This window comes from Kogia breviceps, chromosome 8 (assembly GCF_026419965.1).
Source record: "Kogia breviceps isolate mKogBre1 chromosome 8, mKogBre1 haplotype 1, whole genome shotgun sequence".
Lineage (NCBI taxonomy): Eukaryota > Metazoa > Chordata > Mammalia > Artiodactyla > Physeteridae > Kogia > Kogia breviceps.
This window is the reverse complement of record NC_081317.1, coordinates 104,973,899-104,994,167: the sequence shown is the minus strand read 5'-3', so window position 1 is coordinate 104,994,167 and position 20,269 is coordinate 104,973,899. Positions and strand designations below refer to the sequence as shown.

General features: G+C 35.5%; 1 protein-coding gene across 1 annotated transcript; it reads right to left on the bottom strand.

Moving 5' to 3' along the window:
* Positions 1 to 930: 930 nt before the first annotated feature.
* Positions 931 to 18,954, bottom strand: ADAMDEC1 (ADAM like decysin 1). Its single transcript, XM_059071073.2, has 13 exons — positions 18,867 to 18,954; positions 18,516 to 18,634; positions 17,885 to 17,961; positions 10,986 to 11,064; positions 9,494 to 9,570; positions 8,148 to 8,334; positions 7,898 to 7,957; positions 7,134 to 7,205; positions 6,478 to 6,647; positions 6,030 to 6,111; positions 5,184 to 5,314; positions 4,062 to 4,239; positions 931 to 1,011 (listed from the first exon to the last, which is right to left on the bottom strand). Exons 1-13 carry the CDS (start codon positions 18,952 to 18,954, stop codon positions 931 to 933), a joined length of 1,401 nt encoding a protein of 466 aa, XP_058927056.1.
* Positions 18,955 to 20,269: the final 1,315 nt, after the last annotated feature.

Genomic DNA, 20,269 nt, shown 5'->3' with positions numbered 1-20,269 from the left:
AAAAGTTGAATGGATATTTTTTGCGATGCTATGCGTCTGGTCTCTGTGACAGAGGAAGGAAATGGGCCTAATGTCTAGCATTCCCTGCAGCGTGGATCACACCAGGGGTTCAGCTGAGTGCAATGATGCTTGGTGAGAGAATGAATGATCCTCCTCATCTTATGACCTTTCTGATCCTTTCCTTGAGGAAGTTATAGTCAATCGTTTTTGAGTCGATTATTCCCTTTATAATCTCTCTGCAGTTTCCATCCCAGAAAAGATTCAGGAAATTCAGGAAAGGGTGGGGATTTGTAAGAATAATGCCTTTAATATAATTTATCCTGAACCTTTCCCCTATTTATAACTTTTTGTTGTTGTTGCCATTTTTAGATTTGTAGACTGTTTTTCACTGAAAGGAATATATTCAGAACAATTAGGTTTCCTAGTCTAACTCATGTAGGAGTGTGTAAAACACAAAAATAATAAGTGAATTATGAATTATTGAGGCATTTTGAAAGGAATAAAATTGCTAAATCTTGTGTGCTCTTAAATGTTATTTTCTGACTACCTGCAAGTTTCAATGATCAGCACTTAAGAACAAAATTTGCTCTTCAATTGAGACCTTTTTAAATAAAATTTTCTGTCTGTCATATTACTTTGTGTTAAACTTATAACTATCTAATAGAAATTTATACCATTTTAGCACAGATTTCAGCAGTCCTGATCTAGTAGATGATAAAGTAGCCACTTTTCTCATTACTATATTAGTATACACACAACTCTGAGTTATTTATGTTTATATTGATGGCTTTTTTCATTTCTGAAACTGAGTTATTTTAAAAATGTAAAATAAATTGTGTTTTAGTGTAGAACTCAATGTCACATCTTTCTTAAGTCACATAGAAGTATGAAAATATTTGGAAACAAAGAAAGCAATAAAAGTCTTACGTGTTAAGGTTTACTGTTTTTTCCACAGTCAACTTCAGGTTTTAACATACAGGTCATGGCCTCACAGCAAGGATTGGCACATTCCTTTAAAGCACACACACAATGGGAAAGTGGGTTCAAGTATTTTTTTTCCCATAGACTAGGTGTACAGAATTCTGGTACAAGATGACAGTGAAATTTCACTTTCTAAACTAAATTACTCTGCTATACAAATTCCAATGGAAATGACCAAGGAAATTTAATAATAGAAAAAATGCTGAGTAGTGAAAACTACCTCCTGAAAGGACAAAAATAGAATTATCCAAGAATTATCCCAAATAAATTTGCCCACATGGTATTACATGTAAGTTAATTTAAAAGTTCAAAGGACAATATTTCTATACTATTCAAACAGCTTGAAGATAGAGAAAAAAATTTTCTTAGTCCTTAATTCATTTTACCAAGCCTGCATAATTTCGATAATGAGATTTGGTAATGAATATACACATACATACTATTCTCATTTATGAATATAAATGCAAAAACTTGAATAAAATATTAGTAAAACACTAGCTTATTTATATAACAACTCTTTATTACAAACTATGCAGGATTTTTTTGTCACCAAAAATGCAAGAGTGACTCAACTGTATAGAATAAAGTAACATAATCCATCATATTAAAAGGTTGAGGGGAGAAAACAACTAATATTATTGTGATAGATGGCAAAAACTAGCACAAATTATGTAGCCATTATTTACCTATTTAAGCGTATATTACTGAGCTATGAACAGCGTTATGCATCATTATGATAAAGAAAATCTATCTGATGAATAGCAAAAATATATTCAATAATGTAAACTATAAGACAAGAATTATTTATAAGCAATGTAAAGCAACTGTGCTCCAATAAAAATTAATTTTAAAAAATTACTCATAGGCTATATTTTAATATAAATTCTGACAAATGCTATGAGTGAAAAAATACATAAAAGTGTAATAATTGGAACGTAAATTCACACTTTCATTATTCATATGTGGTACAATTCTTGACCTAGGAAAAAAACAGAGGATCAACTCTAGAAACTTTGAATGAGTCACTAAGATAGCTGTTTAAGATAACAATAAAATAACGTCAAGAACACTAATAAACTAGAACCTAAATAAAAAAAAATTACACATATTAAGAGCAAAAAGAAAAAATTGAAAATACTTCAAAATAAGCTTTCAAAATGTACAAGAACTACATGAAGAACATTTTATATAACTTGCCTGAAAAACTTCAAAGGCAACTTGTCTTTTAAGACAATACTTAATATTGTGAAAATGCCAGTGGCCTCCAGAGTGAATTATGAATTTAACACGTTTCAACCAGAATCTCAATTGTATTTGTGGGCAAGTTGACAAAAAAAAAAAAATACCGGGAGTTTTATGGAAGAGTGAACACTGAATAATTGCTATGTAAACACTGCAAAAAAAAAAAAAAAAAAAAAAAAAAAAGCCAGTGAAGAAATTTTCTATTAAAGATTAAAATGTGTTTCATAGTTACAGTCATTAAAATAGCATTCTGGTTGTGTGATAATATCTAGACAGATAGATAGAATATTTTGTAAATCTAGAAAAATACCTAAATATGTACATAAAAATAATAAAATAGCATATAAGATCATGGAAAACTGGATTTTTCACTAAAGGATACTATATAAAGTGTATATACACTACTTTTTAGATAAGAAAACAGTTGTTTAAAAATTCAGTTGTTCGTAAGATCGAGCTTTCTAACTCTCTGATTTTATTCAACTGCAGAAGAAGAAAATCAACAAGACATGGAAACAGTGTAGCAGTTGGATGATATACTTAAAGAATATTAGATATTATACATCATATATAGTAGTTTCTCTCTCTCCTCCTCCCTTCCCTCCCTCTTTTTTTTGTATGTATGTCTGTATGTACTGAATACACGTTATTTACCTGCTGAAATTAGAAATACCAAGGATTGTGAACAACTTCAATGATCCTCCACCCAAGAAACCACATGGGAATGTAAGGAAGTAAGAATGAGATAAAATAAGTCTAACTTATTGTAAAGTATCGCATCATTTGTAAAATTTCATATCTCATTATAATTAAGAGAATATTTGCAATATTCTTTGCAAATGATTAAGTTGCACCATGTAAACTTTTAATATAATTCAATAGCTTAAAATTTCTGAATAAATAAACTCAGGCATAGAGAGATTACATGCCTTCCGCATTGTCATAGAGCCTCTTAAAGTAATGGATAAGTCTTGGGTTACAGTAGGCTTCACCAATTACTAGCTTTGTACCCTTGGATCTAGTTACTTAAATTTTCTGCGTCTCACTTCTTTTCTAAATTGGGAGAATGACAAACCTATTTTGTAGATTTGTTGTGAGTAATAAGGAGATGGTGATTATAAAAGCATTTTGCAGATTGACACATAAAAATTCTCTTCAAATAGTAACTCATTTTCTCAGTCTTAAAAGTAAAAAGATTGCTAAGAAAATAGAATGCTTTCTTTTAGAAACTTAGTCTGGGATTGCTAGTAAATGTTCTATCAGAGACATTCTTCAGAGTACACTGATGCCTTGAAGGGGCCAGATTTTTATGAAGATTAGCAGAAGTATAGTAATTATCTTAGACATTCTATATTACTCCATTTTCTACAGGTTTGTGTGATTTTTCTTTTTTCTCCTGTTTTAATTTCTCGTTTACACACTGGTTTGATGAGAGAAGGCCAGCTCTCTTTCTATGGAGAGAACTTACTTCTAGACTTTTAATTGTTATTGCTCAACAAATGATCAGCTGTGACTTTATGTGATTTAGGAATTTCTGACTAATATATCTAGAAAAGATCATAAGTGACATGTTATAGTTAATGATTTACTTCTTTACACTGAACTTCATACAATCATGTCATAAGTGTATCCTGGCTTTGAAATGCTTTTCAAAAGATTACTAAAAGCAGTAGTGAAAACAAGTGCAGGCCTACTTTTTACTAAGATGCCAAGTTTGTCTTTAAAAAGAATTTCCAAAAGAACATTTTAAAGGAAAAAAAAAAAAGAAAGAAAACAGTATAATTCTTATGCAACAATAACTCTTTAGTAAATTTTTTAAACCGTGGATATTTTCATACCTCAGGAGAGCCACAATCACAGACTTCTCCTACTTCCAGAAGTTGGTTCCCACACACTGGTTTTATCATCATATTTTTAGGAACCAATGTTTGCAGCAAGCATCTTGGTTTTTGAGATAAAATATATTTTATAAAATGTGAGCGACTGACTGTACTGAAATCCTTTGGGAATTTTGAACTGTAACCAGAAGAAAAATGAGAAATACCATGACACACAGTGATAAGTGACCATGAGAATCTGACTTGTCTAACTATATTACGTAGTTCAATGAAAATTCCAAATTTAGTATAAATGGACCATGTTATATGTGGAGCGTGATAGAGCATGCATACTATGCTGGTTGGAAAATTCTTTTCCTAGACACCCAGTTGTAGAGTTGGAAGAATTTAAATTCCCGTGTGGATTCACTTCTGTCCTAAAGGGCAGCAGTGATGAGCCTCACCATTTGTTATCATTCACTCATCTCACCGAGGGCTAAGAGGTAAGCGATAATAACAATGAATAGTGAAAGGAAATAATTGCAGAATTAGAGGTTCTATGGACATATTTATCTATTTATGAACACTTCAAAAGCAAGGTATGTTTATTCATTTTTCTATCCCAGGTCCTTGCAAAGTGCCTGGAATTAAAAGGCAACTATTAATAACATAAAAATGAATTGATTGGTGATGAGGATTTATAAGGATGTTGTCATCATCTTAATTAGATAAATATTTTTAGAAAATATATTAAGTTAAAATAACATGGTCACTATACTTGTAAACTCTATCTTGGCATATTTGGAGATCTTAAATAATGAACTCTGCTAGCTGGTAAATCTTACACATGAAGAAGCTGGAGGGTGGGGATTTCCTTGGCAGTCCAGTGGTTAAGGCTCTGCACTTGCAATGCAGGGGGCACGGGTTTGATCCCTGGTTGGGGAACTAAGATCCCACATGCTGTGTGGTGCAGCCAAAAAAAAAAAAAAAAAAGAAAAGAAAAGAAAAAAGAAGCTGGAGGGTGAATTAGCAGGAAACACAGCCTTACGTAAAAAAAAAAAATGTCCATCCAACTATATAGGCTGCATCTGAATTCTTTAAGATTTAAGAAATATTTTTTTCTCTAGGGTGACAAGGGCTCACCTCAGATATTCATTCATCACACAACTCCCAGAGAGACACTTGGTGTTATATGGAACATCAGGCATACCGAGGACATGACCCAACTCATGTGCCATCACTCCTACAAGAGAGACACTATTCTTTCTCTTACCCTGGAAAAAAAAATAGAAATATCTATTACTTCTGATTTTATTCAGTTGTTTGTTAATTTTTGCCAATGTTCAGTGTTACAAAAAAATAGTTTGACAGATGAAAATTATTAAATCATTGAGTTTCTTCCCCTGTCATTGGTAATTGTAAATTGTTGCATGAACATTTGAAATGATTGCCTCCTGGGAATCTAACCATTGAGCCAGTGCTCAATCAATATTTGCTGAATTAATGATGAATTCTTGGTAAACCATGGTTAAATTATGGTAATTCTATTCTTCATAAGAAGTACTAAAATACACCATAATATATACTCAAAGACCTCCAAAAACTATTGCCGTGATGCCTATGACATTGGTAGTGTTTGTCCATATGACACCAGCAAGCACTTTGTCTGACCTTCCTGGCCTTAGATACTAGGGATGATTAATTTGAAGTTGCCTCGGGCCCCAGAGGGTACCTGGATTCCCTTTATGTCCCAATCTTCCTGTTCTTATTCCCTAACACAAACTAAAGGGTGAAACCTCTGGGATGGTCAATGTAAAGAGATATTCTGTTTCATCATCCAAGGAATCATCAGTGTAGTGATCTAGCAGGAGGTTCATTTCTCCTTTTATTTACTGACTCAGCAAATGTACATCGTGCTAACTCTGAATAAGACATTGCACTTGTCTTCCTGGAGGTTATAGAACCTCACGGAGCTATATTTTTACAGACCTCAATAACGGCAACAGACGATGGGGCGCACAATGAATTCGAGGCTGCCAGTCCTGTAATTCGATTTTTGAAGCCAATTCCACTGTGTGAAAGTTACAGGTACATTGTCACAATTTGAATATTCGGAACCATCAGCTTTCTTCAACTATGTTTGAGATTTCCCTACTTCCCCTACCCTTTTCATATTCATGAGGCCCCAGAAAAGCTTCTGCTGTTCTATAGCATTATAATGACCACAGATGGCTATCCCACATCCCAGAGTCGATTTTAGTGTTCTGACATGGGTCTCCAATAATCAATCTCACAGGTGAACTGCTGATAGTAGAAGTTTAGGCTCTCTGACAACTGATCAGGGAGGTAGAATTGAACAGGAATCTCTGCCAAGAAACCTTTGGGATAACTATCTTCTCTGCCAAAATAGGCCCGTCCCTGTCCAGTGTGTGCTCACCTGAGTAGCTGAGCGTGGTCATGGATCTTCATCTTCCCCAGGTTAGAACGATGCCAATTCAGAAAGTTGTTAAAGGTGACACCTATATTGTGTACCACCTCTATCTTATCACCATGAGACCAGATTTCCATACCTATCAAGGCCACTTGAACATCTATGGTATTATAAATCTATGGAAAGAACATTTTTCTTCAGGAAAATGTTTGAGATTTCTTTTTAAAAAAATTTTGATTGAAGTACAGTTGAATTACAATGTGTTAATTTCTGCTGTACAGCAAAGTGACTCAGTTTTATATATATATATATATATATATATATATATATTCTTTTTCATATTCTTTTCCATTATGGTTTATCCCAGGATATTGAATATAGTTTCCTGTGCTATATAGTAGGAGAGATTTCTTTAGTATTTTAGACATTTTACTGACCACAAGTGATGTATAAATGTATCCGAATTTTGAAAATAGAAAACCTAGAAGTTGCCTTTGCTACAGTATATGTGATTTTACCTTGATGTTGATCATTATCTGCTAAATTTCCCAAAACTGCTGGCTTTAAGCCATTGTGACTCTCCCAGCTCCTTATCTGGTGAACACGTAGGGAAGCCCTAAGCTCCTGTGTGGAAATATATGTTTAGAGAACAATTAGCTTACCACGTTGAGTAGGTTTATCACATCAAATACAAAGCTTCTTATCAAAGTTATATTCCTATTATACATGTTATACTGTAAAACACAAAATACAAAGAGTAATTAAAACCACAAATTGAAATGAGAAAGCTGATGGGGTACAGGATTTTACATTCTAAGAAAAATTACACATTTCAGTGTAAATACATGTCTATTCATTCCACGTCTATCTTGTATAAGAATCTATTTCAACAAATTCTAATTCAAATGTAAGAAGTTTTTGGCAGGAGAACAATTTGGCATTCATATGAAATTTCAATTCAAATTAATTTGAATAAATCAAATTAATTTCAATGTTTTTAAACCAATTTAATATTATTAAAATTTGGTTATAAAGCAGTATTTGAGAGTTAGAAGCACAGATTCTAGTATTTTTGACCATATGAATGTAATTTGTAAAGTATATATAGTTTTATGTCTATATGTATTATAGTGAGAACTTTAAAAAGATATTAATAACCCATTCTTTTATGTTTCTAGTTATTGTGGTTGTTTTACTGTTGCTATCTGGCATTAAGTATATTTCCAATATCTGAATATTTTGGCAGAAGATTTTAAAGGGGGGGGTGAATGAAAACTATTTCTGACAAAGCAGGTAGAACAGACAAGACAATCAGGTGGACAGGCTTTGTATTTTCAGCTAGAATAGTTTATTGCTTGTGTCTGCTTGATAAGAAAACTTAAAAGTTGACTTAACTGGCCAGGAAGTACTTATATTTGATACTCACAAAGGCATTATCCAGCACCAAAAAGAGATCGATGTATTTCTCAGCCTGAAGAAAGTCTTCCTTTACAAAGAGTGAAAGAACGTTGTTAATAATATCTTCAACCTAAGAGATTAAAAAGCTTACAAAGAGATTTAAATAAGTAAATAAGGGTTGGGCTTTACTCATACGACGTTATTGCTGAGTGCACCAGTATTTCATACGTCATTGCTGAGACAGTTGAAATGAATGTTGGTAGGAAAGCTGCACTCACCTCTGGCCTTTTGAGTGACCTTGAGGTTCGAATAAGCCCCTGTTTCCTGCCAACATTTCTTACACCACAGGTGTGATTAGCTGGGTCTAGCTCCTCCTGGTTGTATATGAGGACAGCATGTTCTTCTTGGTCTGTGCTTTTCAGAGGCTTTATCATGTATCTCTGATTGTGATGTGTGAAGTATCCCCTGTGAGATACAGAGGCTCATATTTCAAGATTGTCTGCCAGAGTCACATCCACTGACCAGAGTGGAGGGATACCTCTCCCTCAATCCCAAACTCACACATAGAGTTTTCATTTGTAGGCCTTGCAGCTAACTTTTGCTAACTTAAGTTATACTCAGTATTTGTCAATACTAAAATAGAGCCTATTTTAATTACCTAGAGAATTCTGAACAAGAAGTACTAAGATGAAGCTATCCCAAAGAATTTGGAATTTACACCATAGTTTATTTTCACATTTAGCAAATAAATATTTCTTGGCAGGTCCCAGGCATATAATGGAAAATGCAGTAAAGGGCATGTTTAGATACCTAGAACCCCAGAAGAGAGAAAGAATGATGAGCAGATCAGCCAGAGGAACAATTTGTAATTAGTATTAACTTAAAGATTTTCTCTTCATAGAAGGAAAATTAGTTCAGAAATACAAAGTAAATCCATATGATGGAATATTAGAAAGGCAACACAGCTGTTAAAAATTACATCTATGAAGGTATTTTATGATCTGGGAAAAGGCTTATGATCTCATGTGGTATGTCCCAGGTTGGCCAAAGAATCATGTATATTTTATTTCATATTTCAATCATGTAAAAGATATATTTGTCTAAATGCATAAAAGGCAGCAACCATGACAAAATATTAATAATAGTGATACACAGAGGTAAATTTTTATGGTGGATATTTTTGTATTTGTGCTTTCTCACACTACAAATTTTCCCTAATTGGCAAGAATTACTTTAGTAAACAGAAATACCGCACAGACACACACACATACCCATACACACAAACTTCTAAAAATTATGTTCAACCATGACAATTGCAGGGTAGAATCTTTAAGAAAATGAAACAGGTGGTTTCGGGGAGTGAGTGGTAGAGTGGGTGATAAACATGAAAATGGATCCAGATATCATCAAGCTCCAGAATGTAGTACTTGTTTAAAAATTGCTAACGTTAACTTTTACTAGAACCGCAGATAATGAGTGCAAGAATGATACATTATTCTTCACTTTAACCACATATATTCAACATTTTATCAATGGAGACTATTTTACCAAGAAGTTCAGAAAGACTCAATTTTGTGTAGCAAAATGGTGCTTGATGTTTAACATTTTTGCAAGTGGCACTCACCTCAGCCCATCACAAGTACAAATGCTGGCAACAGAATCCTCTTCATTTAGGACGTGTCCTTTATAGTAGCAGTGCTCCTAAGGTTGGAAAAAATGTGTTTTTTTTTTTTTTTTTAACTACAAAAATAAATATATCACAGTTGTGTTGAAATCTCTTATCTTGAATATGTAGGAAAGTTTTTCAAGTAGTGGCTGTGGCCAGACCAGTTCCCAGAAACAAAAACATTGAGAACCTCAGTGGTTTCATGAACTACTCCACGGGGAATTTGAATCTAAATGGACTCGTGGCAAGAGTGGATGCTGCATTTCAGAAGTAGCCAGTTCCCCCATGGGATCTACAGCACTCCCCAAGAGCTCTCAGGTTTGAGTGTCAACTTTTGAGAATTTAGTTCCCTTGTGCAAGCTCCACTGTGCATCACATATCAATAAAATGAGGTATTCATTTTTCCAGATTCTAGAGTCCTCAAGGGGCCACACCACCACTCCTGAGCCCCTCAGACTAACTAGTCCAACTCTTTATTTTAACTAGTGTGTTAGTGGCATCCCTTTACCAGCATCCAAAGCCCAGAGAATTTATCTACAACTAGAGATTCACACATGGTTGGCGCTTTGAAGAAGCAAAGTAGTGGGTCACTTATGTAGAATGATCCAAGAAAGCTAATGCGTAAACTCTTGCTCAAAATAAACTGACTTACCTCAGGGTCTGAAAATCCATCTGTGTCTTTCTTTCCTTTGTAAGAAACCTTGTCATCATAAACATTTTCTTATAGACGACTTGGTAAAGATACCACATTAAGATATCACTGGCCATTCACACTTAAGCATGAATAAATTTATCAGATATTTTCCCCAGAGGTCAATGTTAGCAACAATCCAGACGTGCATGAAATGAGAGTCTTGACTTGAGAAGGGAATGGAGAGTCATTCTGTGGCATAAGTCTTGTCTGTTTTTTTATAGAAACATAGATGTTTGGGGCACCATGGAGGGTGGCTCTGAGAAACTAGCTTAGCTTGGTAATACTCTATGAATGAGTCCTTTTATATTCTCTTCCTGTTTTTCCCTTGGCCTTGATTCTCTATGTGTGATATCTATACTTTGGCATTATTCATATGATGGTGGTTTAACCAGATATATTAATTAAATAATTGATATACCTTTGCTGATCTCAGGATAAATGTATATATCATTAGAAAACAGTAAACAGCGACATGACCTTTCAAGTACCTAGGGAACAATATTTCTAACCTATTGATAAGATGGTTTAGGAGAAAGCAGACTTTTGGTTGCTTCTAAAAATGCAACACTTGGAAGCCTCCTACTACTCCTATCTTTTAAAAAAGATACAATTTTTTTCATCTGTTATCTCACTGGTCTTAGATGAGCACCCTGTTTTCAAGTCCTTTAATTTTTTTAAAGTTGCCATTGAACCTATGAATCTTATGATGTAAGCAGCAGATCCAAGTAAGAGTCCCAGAAAGCATTCAGAACCTACCCTGTTCTGAGGGCTTTTTGTGATTTTCTCTCCTCTGGGTGAGTAATATGTTTCAGGGTAGTCTGGCCCCAGGAGATGCCTGTAGAGAGCAGAAAGTTGCATGATACTCTCATGGTGGTAATAAAGGCTGATATTCCTGTATGATCATCAGTACTAAAGGAATGATAATGTCTACAGTGAGAAAGAGCTGGCATTCTGACCACTGGTCCTTTTCCAACATCAGAAGTCTGTTCCTGAAGCAAATCAAAGCATTAGTTATACCTCTTAGATCTGAGGAAAGAAATACCCTGAAATACTTTTCTGATAGAAAAATCACATAGGAATTTTTCTACCTTCAAATGGATTATTTTGGGATTCTTTGAACCAAGGATATAGCCTCCAAAGGATCTCTCTAGGGTGTTAGGTCGTAAATACACATGAAGGACCATTGTATTCAGGGAGAATTTACTATTATAGAACTTGGTGGAGCCCCATACCCTGAGATCTATCTCAAACTTGTGTGCCCTGAATGAGCATTAGATATATGTTATTATAAAAGTAATGGAGGAGAGGACCTTCAAGATGGCAGAGGAGTAAGATAGGGAGATCACCTTCCTCCCCCAAAATACATCAAAAATACATCTACATGTGGAGCAACTCCTACAGAACACCTACTGAACACTGGCAGAAGACCTCAGACTTCCCAAAAGGCAAGAAACTCCCCACATACCTGGGTAGGGCAAAAGAAAAAAGAAAAAACTGAGACAAAAGAATAGGGACGGCACCTGCACTTCTGGGAGGGAGCTGTGAAGGAAGAAAAGTTTTCACACACTAGGAAGTCCCTTTGCAGGCAGAGACTGCGGGTAGCAGAGGGCAGAAGCTTTGGAGCCATGGAGGAGAGTGCAGTAACAGGGGTGCGGAGGGCAAAGTGGAGAGATTCCTGCACAGAGGATCGGTGCCGACCAGCACTCACCAGCCCGAGAGGCTTGTCTGCTCACCCGCTGGGGTGGGCGGGGGCTGGGAGCTGAGGCTCAGGCTTCGGAGGTCGGACCCCAGGGAGAGGACTGAGGTTGACTGCGTGAACACAGCCTAAAGGGGGCTAGTGTGCCACAGCTGTCCGGGAAAATGTCTGGAGTTGCCTAAGAGTCAAGAGACCACTGTTTCAGGGTGCACGAGGAGAGGAGATTCAGAACACCACCTAAATGACCTTCAGAGATGGGCGCAAGCCACAGCTATCCGTGCAGACCCCAGAGATGGGCATGAGACGCTAAGGCTGCTGCTGCTGCCACCAAGAAGACTGTGTGCAAGCACAGGTCACTCTCCACACCTCCCCTCCCGGAACCTGTGCAGCCCACCACTGCCAGGGTCCCATGATCCAGAGACAATTTCCCTGGGAGAACATATGGCACACCTCAGGCTGGTGCAATGTCACACTGTGAAAAGGAGACCCCAAACACAGTAAGTTAAGCAAAATGAGAAGACAGAGAAATACACAGCAGATGAAGGGGCAAAGTAAAAACCCACCACACCAAACAAATGAGAGAAAATAGGCAGTCTACATGAAAAAGAATTCAGAGTAGTGATAGTAAAGATGATCCAAAATATTGGAAATAGAATGGAGAAATACAAGAAATGTTTAACAGGGACATAGAAGAACTAAAGAGCAAACAGACAATGATGAACAACAGAATAAATGGAATTAAAAATTCTCTAGAAGGAATCAATAGCAGAATAAGGCAGAAGAACAAATAAGTGAGCTGGAAGTAAAATAGTGGAAATAACTGCCACAAAGCAGAATAAAGAAAAAAGAATGAAAAGAATTGAGGACAGTCTCAGAGACCTCTGGGACAACATTAAACACAACATTCGAATTATAGGGGTCCCAGAAGAAAAAAGAGAAAAAGAAAGAGACTGAGAAAATATTTGAAGAGATTATAGTTGAAAACTTCCCTAATATGGGAAAGGAAATAGTTAATCAAGTCCAGGAAATGCAGAGACCCATACAGGATAAATGCAAGGAGAAACACGCCAAGGCACATATTAATCAAATTATCAAAAATGAAATACAAAGAAAAAATGTTAAAAGCAGCAAGGGAGAAGCAACGAATAACATAGATGGGAATCCCCATAAGGTTAACAGCTGATCTTTCAACAGAAACTCTGCAAGCCAGAAGGGAATGGCAGGAGATATTTGAAGTGATGAAAGGGAAAAACCTATAACCAAGATTACTCTACCCAGAAAGGATCATATTCAGATTCGATGGAGAAATTAAAATCTTTACAGGCAAGCAAAAGCTAAGAGAATTCAGCACCACCAAACCAGCTTTACAACAAATGCTAAAGGAATTATCTAGGCAGGAAACACAAGAGAATGAAAAGACCTACAAAAACAAACCCAAAACAATTAAGAAAACGGTAAAAGGAATATACATATCTAGAATTATCTTAAATGTAAATGGATTAAATGCTCCAACCAAAAGACATTGACTGGCTGAATGGATACAAAAACAAGACCCGTATATATGCTGTCTACAAGAGACCCACTTCAGACCTATGGACACATACTGAAAGTGAGGGGATAAAAAAAGATATTCCATGTAAATGGAAATCAGAAGAAAGCTGGAGTAACAATTCTCATATCAGACAAAATAGACTTTAAAATAAAGTCTATTACAAGAGGCAAAGAAGGACACTACATAATGATCAAGGGATCAATCCAAGAAAGAAGACATAACAATTGTACATATTTTTGCACCCAACATAGGAGCACCTCAACATAAGGCAAATGCTAACAGCCATAAAAGAGGAAATCAACAGTAACACAATCATAGTAGGGGACTTTAACACCTCACTTTCAACAATGGACAGATCATCCAAAATGAAAATAAATAAGGAAACACAAGCTTTAAATGATACATTAAACAAGATGGACTTAATTGATATTTATAGGACATTCCAGCCAAAAACAACAGAGTACACATTCTTCTCAAGTGCTCATGGAACATTCTCCAGGATTGATCATATCTTGGGTCACAAATCAAGCCTTGTTAAATTTAAGAAAATTGAAATTGTATCAAGTATCCTTTCCAACCACAACGCTATGAGACTTGATGCCAATTACTGGAAAAAAAAAACTGTAAAAAGTACAAACACATGGAGGCTAAGCAATGCACTACTAAATATCCAACAGATCACCAAACAAATCAAAGAGGAAATCAAAAAACACCTAGAAACAAATGACAATGAAGACACGACCACCCAAAACCTATGGGATGCAGCAAAAGCAGTTGTAAGAGGGAAACTTGTAGCAATACAATCCTACTTCAAGAAATAAGAAAAATCTCAAACAACCTAACATTACACCTAAAGCAATTAGAGAAAGAAGAACAAAAAAACCCCAAAGTTAGCAGAAGGAAAGAAATCATAATGATCAGATGAGAAATAATTGAAAAAGAAAGAAGGAAACAACAGCAAAGTTCAATAAAATTAAAAGCTGGTTCTTTGAGAAGATAAACAAAATTGATAAACCTCTAGCCAGACTCCTCAAGAAAAAAAGGGAGAAGACTCAAATCAACAGAATTAGAAATGAAAAAGAAGAAGTAACAACTGACCCTGCAGAAATACAAAGAATCATGAAGGATTACTATAAGCAACTGTATGCCAATAAAATGGACAACCTGGAAGAGATGGACAAATTCTTAGAAAAGCCCAACCTTCTGAGACTGAACCAGAAAGAAATACAAAATGTAAACACCAATCACAAGCATAGAAATTGAGACTGTGATTAAAAATCATCCAAGGAACAAAAGCCCAGGAACAGATGGCTTCACAGGTGAATTCTATGAAACATTTAGAGAAGAGCTAACTCCCATCCTTCTCAAACTCTTCCAAAAAAATGCAGAGAAACTAACACTCCCAAACTCATTCTACGAGGCCACCATCTCCCTGACACCCAAACCAGACAAAGATGTCACAAAAAAAGAAAACTAGAGGCCAATATCAGTGACGAACATAGATGCAAAAATCCTCCAGAAAATACTAGCAAACAGAATCCAACAGCACATTAAAAGGATCATACACCATGATCAAATGTGGTTTATCCCAGGAATGCAAGGATTCTTCAATATAAGCAAATCAATCAATGTGATACACCATATTAAAAAATTGAAGGATAAAAACCATATGATATTCTCAACACATGTAGAAACAGCTTTCAACAAAATTCAACACCTATTTATGATAAGAACTCTCCAGAAAGTAGGCATAGAAGGAACTTACCTCAAAAAAGTAAAGGCCATATATGACAAACCCACAGCCAACATCATTCTCAATGGTGAAAAACTGAAACCATTTCCTCTAAGATCGGGAAAAAGACAAGGTTGCCCACTCCCACCGCTATTATTCAACATAGTTTTGGAAGTTTTAGCCACAGCAATCAGAGAAGAAAAAGAAATAAAAGGAATCCAAATCGGAAAAGAAGTAAAGCTGTCACTGTTTGCAGATGACATGATACTATACAATGAGAATCGTAAAGATGCCACCAGAAAACTACTAGAGCTAATCAATGAATTTGGTAAAGTTGCAGGATATAAAATTCATGCACAGAAATCTCTTGCATTCCTATACAATAATGATGAAAAATCTGAAAGAGAAATTAAGGAAACACTCCCATTTACCATTGCAACAAAAAGAATAAAATACCTAGGAATAAACCTATCTAAGGAGAAAAAATACCGGTATGCAGAAAACTATAAGACACTGATAAAACATATTAAAGATGCTACAAACAGATGGAGAGATATACCATGTTCTTGGACTGGAAGAATCAACATTGTGAAAATGACTGTACTACCCAAAGCAATCTGCAGATTCAATGCAATCCCTATCAAATTACCAAAGGCATTTTTCACAGAACTAGAACAAAAAATTTCACAATTAGTGTTGAAACACAAAAGTCCCTGAGTAGCCAAAGCAATCTTGAGAAAGAAAAATGGAGCTGGAGGAATCAGGCTCCCTAACTTCAGACTATACTACAAAGCTACAGTAATCAAGACAGTATGGGACTGGCACAAAAACAGAAATATAGATCAATGGAACAGGATAGAAAACCCAGAGGTAAACCCATGCACATATGGTCACCTAATCTTTGGTAAAGGAGGCAAGAATATACAATGGAGAAAAGACAGTCTCTTCAGTAAGTGGTGCTGGGAAAACTGGACAGCTACATGTATAAGAATGAAATTAGAACACTCCCTAACACCATACACAAAAATAAACTCAAGTTGGATTAAAGACCTAAATGTAAGGCCAGACAGCCTCAAACTCTTAGAGGAAGACATAGGCAGAACAATCTATGACATAAATCACAGCAAGATCCTTTTTGACCCATCTCCTAGAGAAATGGAAATAAAAAGAAAAATAAACAAATGGGACCTAATGAAACTTAAAGGCTTTTGCACAGCAAAGGAAGCCATAAACAAGATGAAAAGACAATCTTCAGAATGGGAGAAAATATTTGCAAATGAAGCAACTGACAAAGGATTAATCTCCAAAATTTACGAGCAGGTCATGCAGCTCAATATCACAAAAACAAACAAACCAATCCAAAAATGGGCAGAAAACCTAAATAGACATTTCTCCAAAGATGATATACAGATTGTCAACAAACACATGAAAGAATGCTCAACATCACTAATCATTAGAGAAATGCGAATCAAAACTACAATGAGGTATCACCTCACACCAGTCAGAATGGCCATCAAAATATCTACAAACAATAAATGCTGGAGAGGGTGTGGAGAAAAGGGAACCCTCCTGCACTGTTGGTGGGAATGTAAATTGGTACAGCCACTATGGAGAACAGTATGGAGGTTTCTTATAAAAGTAAAAGTAGTACTACCATTCAACCCCACAATCCCACTACTGGGCATATACCATAGAAAACCATAATTCAAAAAGTGTCATGTACCACAATATTAATTGCAGCAGTATTTACAATAGCCAGGACATGGAAGCAACCTAAGTGTCCATCGACAGATGAATGGATAAAGAAGATGTGGCACATATATACAATGGTATATTACTAAGCCATAAGGAGAAATGAAATTGAGTTATTTGTAATGAGGTGGATGGACATAGAGTCTGTCATACAGAGTGAAGTAAGTCAGAAAGAGAAAAACAAATATCGTATGCTAACACATATATACGGAATCTAAAAATAAATAAATAAATAATGGTTCTGAAGATCCTAGGGGCAGGACAGGAGTAAAGATGTAGACATAGAGAATGAACTTGAGGACACAGGGCAAGGGAAGGGTAAGCTGGGACGAAGTGAGAGAGTGGTATGGACATATATACTCTACCAAATGTAAAATAGATAGCTAGTGGGAAGCAGCCACACAGCACAGGGAGATCAGCTAAGTGTTTTGTGACCACCTAGAGGAGTGGGATAGGGAGGTTGGGAGGCAGACACAAGAGACAGGAGATATGGGGATATATGTATACATATAGCTGATTCACTTTGTTATATAGCTGAAACTATCACACCATTGTAAAGCAATTTTACTCCAATAAAGATGTTAAAAAAAATAAAAATGCTTTACAGAACAACAACAACAAAAAGTAATGGAAAGTAACATCAAAGGTTTCAGTTAATCTGGGTGGAATATATTTTCAGCAAATTCCAAAAGCAGCAGGGAAGAAAGTCATTCGTGCAGCTCTCTTTGTTTTACTCTTTGCATATAATTTCCTAGGGAAACATCAAACTTCTTAGATAATATTAACACCAACTATTAGCATCTAATGCTCAATATGCTTCATGTCTTCTATGACAAATGACAGTATACAGAGTCTCAAGATTTATTTTTCCACATTCTCTTAGGTATAATCCAGTGATTAGACTTGCAGGAAATACAACTTACTCGGCTTTTTGTAGGCAAAGAATAACTTCTTCTCCATTTAATATCATCTGATACTGAAGTTCAGGTTCATATCTTTCCTAAAAATATTTAATAATATAATGGTAATTTATATTTATGAGTCTAAAATAATTATAATATGATATAGGTAGCTGTATAGAATAATAATTACAAATGTAATCATAAGAAATTTAATATCTATAATACATTTTAAAAATCTTGTTAATTAATGAGATAATATGATTTCTCTATTATAGACAAAAGGCAATTCAGTGGGGCCAGGGGGTGAGGGTAGGAAGGAGACATGGGTTTGGTGGGCTTGGCAAGGAATGTCTCCTCCTAGTAATACTGCCATTCTGTCCTTTTTTTTGTTGTTCCCCCCACAGACTTGGAGAAACACCCTAACTTTTATTTTTTCTGATCCAGTGTGGGAGTTAACTCCCTTCCTGCTGCTTAATTGTAAAAGCATTTAGAGAAATCCTATGCCCTCTCCTGGGCAAAGGGGAGCATTCGTGTAAATGGGCTTCAAGACTAAACTACTAGATGTTGACTGTGACATTACTTCTACTAGTAAAAAGGTCCTTTACTGTCTCTTTAGATGACAGAAAAATCCCACGGTCATCCCATTGCTTACCTCTTTGCCATGCTTCTCTGTCTGGTTGTTCTGTATCTCTCTTTTGTGTAAAATGTGTAGTTTTTTAGGACGAACTACTTCATAAGGCTCTAGTTCAGGAGTCTGCTTTATGGCTATCGCTAGAGAAAGAGAGGTAATACTGACAAAATATTTAAAGGATTTTGTTGGTTGGTTTCTTGAAACTGAGTGGAAGACAATTTCCATTGAGAAGGGAAACATTGAGAAGAACAAGTTACTCCTCCAGTTCAGCTTTGATAACAAAGAATTTTTCTTTAGTTTTCTCTCCCTATTCTGGAAAGATGTGACAATGATGAAACAATTCTTTGGAACTGTCAATATATTAGTACTTACCTTGAGCTTGAACGATGAGCCAGACGGTGGAAAGCAGGACCAAAGCCATGCTGGCTACTGTAGGTAGCTGAGACGTCCCACACAACATGAAGATTTGGTCCCCCCAGCTGTCCAGTTTTATCTTCCCCTACTTCTCTTTACAAATTGAAAAAAAAAATAATTAAGATAAAAACCTCAAACATTTTTTGGGAGATTGAGGAATGTTTACTGATGACACTGGGAAGTTGCTAAGAGATTGCAGTGTCAAGATCGTGAGAATGTTCCTCATTTATGAGAGGTGTTTATGTCTGTGGTTACAGCTTAAGGAGTCACATCTGGACAGCTGCTTGGCCCTGGTGCTCCTATAGTAGTGGAAAAGTACCAACTGAGACTGAGATGTGTGTGCATATATTTGCATATTCATTAAATTCAGCCATTGCTCATGCCGTTCAGTAATGTTATAGAAACTGATCCATACATTTAGAAAATATTTCAGTAGTCTGTACATATTTTGAAAAATTGGCACAGAGAAAACAATCTGTAAAACAAGCACCAGGCAAAGTTGTATAAGCCAGGATATTATAATTTCTCTGACCCTCACTTTCCTTATCTGTGAAAAGGGGATGATGATAACGATACCTACTCTTAAGTTTCTTATAAAGTTCATACAAGGTAACACACACACATGAACGCACACACACACGTAAAACTATAAGGAAATGTGCAAATGCAAATTCTCTTGACGACAGTGCTAGCCTCAATTTATACTGCATATAAAGTATTTTTGAAATGCACTATGAGTTCTACTGAAGTAAAATAACTATTATTCTGATTACAAAAATAATACATTTTCATGGTCATAAGCATCAAATCAGTATATTGAGGAAAAGAAATTGGTCACCCAACAGCCCAACATCAAGAAGTGACTTCTGTTAACATTTTGACAACTTATTTTCATCTCTCTCCCATGCACTAGTAAAAGAAAGGAAAGGAAAAGAAAAGAAAATTAAACTTTATAAACTATAGTTCTTACTGTAGAAGAGGTTTGGGGAACCTGTTATTTTTTGCCTAGCATTATAGTATAAACATTGTCATCCTATTGTATATTAATATGTTATTTTAATGACTTTAGAATATTGCCTTGCGTGTAATGTTTTATATGTCGCTATATGTGTATATTTCTATGATTGAATTTCTGATTACTTCTTTTGGATAACTTACTAGAAATGGTATTATTTAGTTAAAAAGGTAGAACAATTTGAGCTTCTTGGTATACACTGACCTGGTAATTCTCCGAGAATTAGCTCCAAATTATGCTCCCATTTGCAGAGTTTTCCCAATCTAAAAATCTATGCTCTTTAACTACTGAGCTTAGTTTTTACTGATACATTTGGGAGTTTGCTAGCATCGGATTGTAAGTTTTA

Coding starts and splice junctions, on each gene's coding strand:
- ADAMDEC1 (XM_059071073.2), bottom strand. CDS start 18,954: ATGTTGTGTGGGACGTCTCAGCTACCTACAGTAGCCAGCATGGCTTTG. Junction 8,335..9,493: donor TGTACTTGTGATGGGCTGAG/GTGAGTGCCACT, acceptor TGTATCTCACAG/GGGATACTTCACACATCACA. Junction 6,648..7,133: donor TGATAAACCTACTCAACGTG/GTAAGCTAATTG, acceptor TTCTTTCCATAG/ATTTATAATACCATAGATGT.